The 9192-nt window shown below is 36.9% G+C and overlaps 1 protein-coding gene across 2 annotated transcripts; it reads right to left on the reverse strand.

Annotated features, from left to right (window-relative positions):
- Positions 1 to 1250: 1250 nt before the first annotated feature.
- gpn2 (GPN-loop GTPase 2) lies at positions 1251 to 3436 on the reverse strand. 2 transcript variants are annotated; one of them, XM_036579262.1, is made up of 5 exons: positions 2558 to 3436; positions 2298 to 2361; positions 1975 to 2135; positions 1748 to 1878; positions 1251 to 1568 (listed from the first exon to the last, which is right to left on the reverse strand). In XM_036579262.1, exons 1-5 carry the CDS (start codon positions 2972 to 2974, stop codon positions 1496 to 1498), a joined length of 846 nt encoding a protein of 281 aa, XP_036435155.1. In that variant the 5' UTR covers positions 2975 to 3436; the 3' UTR covers positions 1251 to 1495. The 2 variants fall into 2 exon arrangements, with proteins under 2 accessions (XP_036435155.1, XP_036435148.1); XM_036579255.1 differs by having other exon boundaries at positions 1467 to 1568; positions 2298 to 2454.
- Positions 3437 to 9192: the final 5756 nt, after the last annotated feature.

Below are 9192 nucleotides of genomic sequence, written 5' to 3' on the forward strand. Positions count from 1 at the left end.
TGGAAGTGCTTAAGGAAGTAGCCAGTCAGTGTATATGTAGTGTTAAAATGTCTGACTACGAACTATAGAAATATTATTGTTTACTATTATACTGTTAAGACTTATAGAAATATGACGTGTAAACCAAATGTAAATATTCTGTGTAAAACACAAAATCAATTTACTAATAGGTCGACATTACCACACTGCGATAATGTTATATGGTTGCAATGGAGTCAGTCCAATAAGACAATCAAAAAAGTTCTCTTGGGTGATGTAACACTCTAGTGTTTTGCTAAGTATTTTGTTTAGTTTATACAACATATTTCAACAGTACTGGATATGTACAGCTTATTAAAGCTTACATATCTTAACAGTCAGGGTTCCTTTTAAATATATCGTCACCGTCCAATGAAAAACGTATCTCCATTTTTTGCGATTTTTACTTTTCTGCATCATTTGAGCTCAGCAGCTGTCCTTTACATTGTGTGAACATTTCATGATGATTGAACCAATAGAAATGCTCCAAAATTGCTTAGAATAAAATCTTTTTCCATTAACCTACATTGGAAGTAAAGAACGTTTTTGACCTCTCCTGTCAAGTTACTATTTTGGAGATACTTGTTTTTCTTTGGACAGCAACGATATGCAAATCACAGTGAAGACAAAATTAACACTACAATACTACTTGTAAATACTGATAATTCTTTTCAAATGATAGATTTTTTTTTAGAAAACAAGTATATGAAATTTTACATTTAATTTAGAATCATGTTTAAAAATAGTCAGTCAGTTAACATCTATATTTAGGTGCATTGTATGTATTCTAGGGTAGGAACAACTACCTTATAGCATTACAGTGAACAAACTGTAAAATATATAGCAATAATTATATACTACACCACTGCTATTTGGTTGTAGTTCTCTCTATGCACTAGAATAATAATAATAATGTTACTTCCAGTCCTATACATTTGTCCCTACACATGTGAACATTTTTTCATACTACATAATATTCATACTGAAACTGCAATATTTCTTATTTATCTACAGATGTATAGAATTCTTTAGAATATTTCTGTATATATCATTCTCTGTATATTGTCTTCTTTTCTGTATGTTTTGTATTGTACAGCCGTAGACAGTAATTATCACCTGAGCCTCATCACAAGCATTCCAATGTACGGATGTCCTTGGAATACTGTGCATATGACAAAAAAGACTCTGACTTTGAAATGCAAGAAATACAATAAGTCTGGGCAGACTAGATATTAAATGAGAATACACATTTATTTTATTGAAAAAAATCTAACTTGTATAACTGAAATATATCCTGTAAAATACAAGTCATCAGACTAAAAAGAACTATGGTAGCTGCTGACAGTGTGTTCTTTGGCTTCCATTGTTTACCTGTTGAAATTTACCTTTCCTTAAAACACTGAAAGGTTTGTCTGTTTAAGAAAATCAGATTGGTCAATACCAAGCAGTAAGATTAGGCTTTTATTAGTAAAGACAGTTACAAGTCCATAACCTCTTCTTCCAAAGTCTTTTTGTTGGGTTCTACATATTTCTCTTGCACTCCGAGAGTTCTGGAATAAAATGTTAAGGAAGATGTAAACATGTATTAGCTATTCTATGGAATCTGCTTTGTTTCCGTTAATGTCTCCACCCACAAAGGTGCATGTAAGTCAATTATTTAAAGTTCATTCAGTCAAGAAAAAAGAACTCAAGGAAACAAGAATATGAGAAAAACATCAGCTAAGGATACGAGGTGAACTGAAAATCTGCACCCACAGCAGCAGACATCATGGCCTGGAGATTCCTTTCCTCCAAGTCACCAAAACAGTAGCCATTGGCCTTGTCAACTGCACGCAGGACTTGCATCATGCTCTCCTTATCCTGTTGAAAAAAAGTCATAAAGGGTTATGATTTAATTTGTCTGTTGGTCCTAAGTAACTGTGGCTGTTGTTACAGTGGAAGAGAAACAGCACTTGCCTGCACATTCAGAGGTACAAAAGACACCAGGCTGTAGTCCTGAATCACCTCAGCCAACTTCTCATTCAGACGATGGAATTTCTTGAAGAACGGGTCCGCAGCCAGATGTTCCACCAGGTATGACAAGTCCATAACCTCCGTGTAGAAATCAAGGTTGAAAGCTATGAAGTATGACAAGGCATGAAAAACAAATTTGATGGTTCTAGCTCAGAAAACAGGGGAAGAGGCTTCTCATACAGTAATACAATATATCGATATAGACCAGATCTGTTGTGGCATGCATTAAACAATATCACAGGATATTATATCAGCTGTCTACTTACCCAGCTTGCCATACTGCTCAATAAGGTCCATCTTAGAGAGAACGTTGACATGAGGTAGTTCCACCTGGAGCATGGTGGATAGGGAGGTGCAGAGCACAGAAATAAACTTGGCTGGATCAGCACAGTAATGGGAGTCCACCAAATGCACTGCAGTCAACTAGAAACATTTATAAGGGTTATTGATAAAGGATATCAATGCAACCAAATCCAATTAGGAGATTCACCAGAGCAGCTTCAACGACCTGTCTTTTGTTACTCACCCTGAAGTTCCACTTGGACAGCTGGGCAAACATATTTCTGACTGAGCTATGATGAGTGTAAAGCTCCACTTGGCCAGGACAGTCGAAAAGGAAGTAGTAATTATGGTGCTTCTTCAGCTTACCCTCCAGCCAGTCCAAATTGGCCTCCAAGTATTCCATACAGTAAATAAGACCACCGTTAGGGCCTAGTTTCAGACCCTCCATTACATCATCAAGGGTGACCAGCTCTGATATGTCCACAGCACATGTATATGGCAGTCCCTCGTTTGCAGGGTCCAGGTTTATAACAACCACTTTGCGGCCCAAGTGGCTCAAGAACTCTTGCATTGCACGGCAGTAGGTGGTTTTACCTGAACCAGGTGGCCCAATAACAACCTGCCCAAAACGCAGGGATGACTGTTCAGGTTCAGAAGACATGGTCACAGAAGTTCGTCGCTACACAAATAAACTACACTACAAAATAAAGGCTATATACATTTTAGAAATTAATGGGCATCGCAGGTACATTAACACACACTTACATACACCCCACGCATTTTAAAACACAAGTCTGTTTTAACCCGGATGACAGGAAAACCATGCAAGGCAGACGTTTAGTTGTTTTGCTAACGAACAAACCAGCTAACTGTAAGTTAATGAACTCAGAGTAACGTTACAACACATGATGAACATCTAATCTAACCTACATGGTCAACGCTTTAAACTAAAGAAATACGTGTTACAAAACAAACGCTAGCTATCTATCACAAAATGAATGAATACTGATCCTGATAAACAAGAGCAGGAATTGTACAAAATATTTCGCAAGTAAAGTAAAATAAAATTAAAAATTGTCGAAAAACTACATCACCAATGTGAGTAAACGATGCTAATATCACACCCGGGTCAACGTCTAACCTCAGCTTCAGAATAAAAGTCTTCTAATGGGACAAAGCGATGGACAGAATTCAGGAAAACTGCCCGCGGATCCAACAGGTTTCTGAACCCTTATGTGCCTTGCGAAAGTTTTTATGTTGTCAATATTTCTTATAGATTTATTTTCCAGTCTGTGTTTTTGTTGCAAATCCATATAGTCGCTGTCTGAAAAACTGTATCTACATTTTTAAAAGATTTTTATTTAAATGCAAATACTTGGACTGCGACAATATGCTCTAATAGAGGTGGGCTTATTGATTCTCGAGTAGCGGCCAATTGCAAGCTAACTGGTGGCGTTGTAGTCAAGACCACTAGATCACAGTCCGAGTCAAGACCGAGACCAGGAGTGGCTGTGACCAAGACATGACTGAGATCAAATTTTATCAGGTCTCAGTCTAAATTGTATCTCTCTCGCTCCCTCTCTCTCTCTCTCTCTCTCTCTCTCTCTCTCTCTCTCTCTCTCTCTCTCTCTCTCTTAAAAGCCAGGATCAAATATATGAATATTGTAAACATGGCATATAACACTATAGTGTGTGAATTGCATTTTTTGCTTTATTCCACAAAATGTCACGAAAATCTGACAGTTAGGTTTAAGACACAATATAACAAACTATCAGAATCCTAAAGAAAAAGGTGTGCTGTAGATTTATTTATAATGTGAACATAGCATGTGAGAAAATGAGATTATGAGATTATTTGGGCAAACTACATTTAATTCCTAGGGCATTATCTCTTGGTTGTCAAAATGTTTAAAATAAATCTGACAGTCAGGTTCAAAATACAATGAAACAAAATATCAAAATCCTGAAGAACAAGAATTTTTCTATAGATTTTTAGTATAATTGACAAATGAAATAACTTTCAGTATAATTATAGCTTAATTTCTATAGCGTTTTCTTCTAATTCTAAAAATGACTCAAACATTTGACAGTTGGCTATGAGACTCCTGAAGAAGAGATTTTGAAATTGTGACCCTGTGAACATAGCATGTGAGATGATGAGTGTGGAAAACTTGTCCTATAGGGCATTTTCTCCTGATTCTCAAAATGTCTTTCTGTTTTTCTCAGAAAGAAATCTGAGAATCAGAATCCTAAGGAAGAAGAAGTTTTACTGTGGGGTTTTTTTTATTAAGACCTTGTGAACATAGCTTCTAAGACTATAGAGTGTGGACAAATTACACTTTTGGTTTAGTTCCTAAGGCATTATCTCCTGATAATCAAAATGTCAAAAAAAATCTGACAATCACATTTAAGATAAAATACACTGCACTATCAAAAGTCTTAAATTTAACTTTTTTTATTGTGACCTTGTGAACATGACATCTGAGACAATAGAATGTGGGCTTTAGAATGTTCTGCTTAAACCATAAGGCATTATCTCCTGATTGTCAACACATCTAAAAAATCTGACAGGGACATTTAAGACAATATATAACAAACTATCAGAATGCTGAAGAAGAGTAGATTTTTTTGGCAGTAGATTTTTTTACTGTGACCCTGTGTATATAGTATGTGAGATGATAGAATGTGTGGGCAAATACACTTCCAACTTAATACTTTGGGCATTCATTCCTCATTCCTAAAATGTTTTTTTTAATCTTTTTTATCTTTTTTTTTTTAACTTTTTTTATCATGACCATGTATACATTACATGTTAAAAGATACAATATCTGAGCAAATTACATTGTTGACTTAATTCCCAGAGCATTATCTGCTGATTCTCAAACTCTTAAAATCTGACAAGGAGTGTCAATATACAAAAGGACAGTATATCAAAATTCTGAAGAAGAAAAATCTTTGCTCACTTTTTTTTATTAATGCACATTTTTATTGTGAACATATGAGAGGATAGAAAGCTTGAACGAATTACACTTTTGTTTTCGTTTCTAGGGCATTATTTCCTGATTATTTCCTGAAACATCTTAAAAATCTAACAGTGAGGTTTAAAACACAATATAACAAACTATCAGTATGTTTACTGTAGAATTTTTTTTTATGATGACCCTGTGAAAATAGCATGTTGAGAAAATAGAATATTTCATTAAATTACACTTTCAGCTTTATTCCTAGGGTATTATCTCACTCACTCACTCACTCACTCACTCACTTACTGATCGTCTAAGGTGCTTATCCTCCTGGGTCGACTATAGGTATTATCTCCTGATTGTCAAAATGTCTTAAAAATCTGTCAGTGAAGTTTAAGATACAATACAACAAACTAATAAACTCCTGCATAAGAAGAAATTTTACGCTAGATTTTTTTCATTATGACCCTGTAACAGTTGCGTTTGAGACTACAGAGTGTGGGCAAACTGCACTTTCAGCTCAATTAGGGCATTTTCTCCTCCTTCTCAAAATGTCTAAAAGTTCTGACAGTCAGGGTCAAAAATATAATATAACAGCCATATGTGTAAACCAGTGCAACTCTTAGTTTAACCAATTTTTAAAAAATTCTGAATAAGATCAAAATATCAAAAATATGAAGAAGAAGACATTTTACTGTGGCCTTTTTTTTCATTTGACACTGTGAATTACACACGAAAGACTGCCAAGATTGGGCACATTGTACTTTAGGCTGTTTTCCGTCATCCTTGACGGTCAAAGTTTTTCAGTAATCTTACCTGAGAAACATGTAATACATAATTTAACCTACTATCAAAATCATGAAAAAGAAGACATTTCTCTTTAACACTCTTTCCACTTTAACCCTCTAACCACAATATGTATGACTATACAGTCCTAACAAAGGGGTCTCTTTTGGCCCCCATTCTTGTTGAAAATATTTCAGGATTCATTCACCAAGACAAGGTAGGAAAATCACACGTGTTCTTTCTGTCTAATAGTTTTAAATTGTGAGAAATTATTTTATTTTTAAGACATTTGATATAACTATGAAACATCATTATTTTTATGCCTTTTTAATTATGTGAATATGAGTAAACGACATGGGTACTGTGTGTTTGAAACGATACACATTTATTTGAAACAAAAACGTTAATCTCAATGTTCCAGTTCCCTGTTTAGTTTTAGAAGTAATTTTATTTTTTATTTTTCTCTGTCATAATAGTGTTTTGTCACAATAAAAATCATTTTCAGTTTATTTTTACAGTGTTACACCTCTCAAATTTAATTCCTCAGTCATGTATTCATTAATGAGTATTTTCATAAATTCAGCTGACATTTCTCCGACTGAGCCACCAGCACATAAAATGTTTTGTTTCACTGTTTGTCAACAGTTGCTGACAATCTGTTGTTGAATTTTACAATTTGTTTTTAGTGATATAATTATTTTTTCCACATTACTGTACTTACAACCCGGCATACTATAATGAAGAGATAAAACCAGAGAAAATAAGCAGAAAGATCAACAAGCCTTACTGTAGGATGACCACAACATTAGTCTCACAGAACAGTTCATACTGACTGCTACAGTAAAATTATTTCTTCTTCAGGATTTTGATTTACTGTGTCTTAAATCTGTCAGATTTTATCCACACTCTATAGATATAGCTGGTATGTGAAGTGTCAGTTTTGACAATCTCAAGGTAATTACACAGAAAATGAGAGCAGAAGCCTTTGCATTTAGTGTTGTCCACACTAAATACACTGGTACAGTAAGGTAGGCTTGAAACATTAAAACCACGAGATATTCAGAGTTATCAAGCAGACAATGTAATTACTACCAGCTATGTATAAAAACAATAGTGCAAAATCTCTCATAATTCAGCATTTAAAGACTTTTGATAATTGGATGCTAAGTAAATAGCAAATAAGCACAACTTCACTTTAGCAAGGCACATCTATATTGTTACCCAATTTATATTATTCTTCTCTTTTATTCTTATTTTTCTGCCGTTTCTTTGCCGCGTAACTCGTCCCGCAGTTTTCGAGATGTGAACACCGTTCCAACTCCAGATTGTCCGGCCTGATTGTGTGATGCGTGCTTGTATACAGCTTTTTGATCGGATGCACGGATTCCGTATAGCAATGGAATTTTGCGGAATTTTTTCCCATAGAGAATGAATGGGGTGAACATTTGCATGCCAATCTAAGGTACTTCTGCTTGCCCGAACGAGACCGTTTTTCATACACTATCTCAGGGCAGGCCCCCAAGCATGAATTCACTGTTGTTCTGACCCGCACTCATCCGTTTGTCGTTTTATTCCATCCTTCGTTTCTCTCATAGACTTACATTGAGCGGACTGTTGGCAGCATGCCACACGTGATGTCACAATGGGCCCTTAACTCACACACCCATACAAACTCGCGCACGGAGCCCAATGTCTCACATGCTCACAGCCTAATGCTCAGCAGTGTCAGCACAATAATGATTTTTTTTAAGGTGGAATTGTTTTTAAGGTGGAATTGTTTTTAAGGTGGAATTGCACTTAGCTAGCAAAAGAACTAATCCACTGCCATACTGACCCACACTCCTCTTTGTGTCGTTTTTTCATCCCTCGTTCCTCTCATTGAGTCCCATTCATTTTTGCCACCACTCAAACTCTATTACTTCTTTGCCCGACAGTCACCAAAATGCATGTACTCACTCAGGGCAGGTCCCCAAGCTCCAATCCAAGGTCATACTGACCCGCACTCCTCTATTTGTCACTTTTTCATCCCTCGTTCCTCCCATAGAGTCTCATTCATTTTGGTCACCACTCAAACTCTATTGCTTCTTTACCCGACAGCCACCAAAATGCATGTACTCACTCAGGGCAGGTCCCCAAGCTCGAATCCATAGCCATACTGACCCGCACTCCTCTATTTGTCGTTTTTTCGTCCCTCGTTCCTCCCATAGAGTCTCATTCATTTTTGCCACCACTCAAACTCTATTACTTCTTTGCACGACAGTCACCAAAATGCATGTACTCATTCAGGGCAGGTCCCCAAGCTCTAATCCACAGCCGTCCTGACCCGCACTCCTCTATTTGTCGTTTTGTCATCTCTCGTCCTCCCATATATTCCCATTAATTTTCGCCACCACTCAAACTCTATTACTTCTTTGCCTGACAGTCACCAAAATGCATGTACTCATTCAGGCAGGTCCCCAAGCTCTAATCCACAGCAGTCCTGACCCGCACTCATCTATTTGTCGTTTTTTCATCCCTCGTTCCTCCCTTAGAATCCCATTTATTTTCGGCCAAACCATAGCCCTGTTTTTTCCATTGTGCAACAGACACCAAAATGCATGGGCACATTCCCAAGCTCTAATCCACAGCCACTCTGACCCGCACTCATCTATTTGTCGTTTTTTCATCCCTCGTTCCTCCCATAGAGTCCCATTTATTTTCTTTCACAACAAAACCCTGTTCTCAACAGCCACCAAAGTACTTGTACTCTTTCAGATCAGGTCTCCAAGCTCTAATCCACAGCCATACTGACCTACACTCCTCTATGAGTACTTTTTTCATTCGTCATTCCTCCTATAGAATTCCATAGTAACGGCGCAACCATTCCACGTTTCCTTTAGGAAATGCACTTTTCTAGTTACATATGCAATTCTCAGTGTTAAGCCGGTGAATAAAAAGCCGACCTTAGCCTCGAGTTTCCAGGTACCTCAGACGGAGACATCGGGCTCGGCTGGTCTCGACAACAGGTCCACATTACTCTGGGACCGAGACGAGACCGAGGCTGCGTCCAAAACCGCATAGCTGTGTTTAGTGTTTTTACAGTTGCATGAAAAAGTTTCTGCATTCTTGGATGTCTGTATGAACGCCCCCT

This window comes from Colossoma macropomum, unplaced genomic scaffold, assembly GCF_904425465.1.
Source record: "Colossoma macropomum unplaced genomic scaffold, Colossoma_macropomum, whole genome shotgun sequence".
In the NCBI taxonomy this organism is placed as follows: Eukaryota; Metazoa; Chordata; class Actinopteri; order Characiformes; family Serrasalmidae; genus Colossoma; species Colossoma macropomum.

Bases quoted from the DNA above. Each gene is read 5' to 3' on its own strand.
- gpn2 (XM_036579255.1), bottom strand. From the start codon at position 2,974: ATGTCTTCTGAACCTGAACAGTCATCCCTGCGTTTTGGGCAGGTTGTT. The intron at 2,455-2,557 runs GTGAGTAACAAA...AAATGTTTCTAG, and splicing joins TGTCCAAGTGGAACTTCAGG to TTGACTGCAGTGCATTTGGT. The intron at 1,879-1,974 runs GCAAGTGCTGTT...TTTTTTCAACAG, and splicing joins TTGTACCTCTGAATGTGCAG to GATAAGGAGAGCATGATGCA.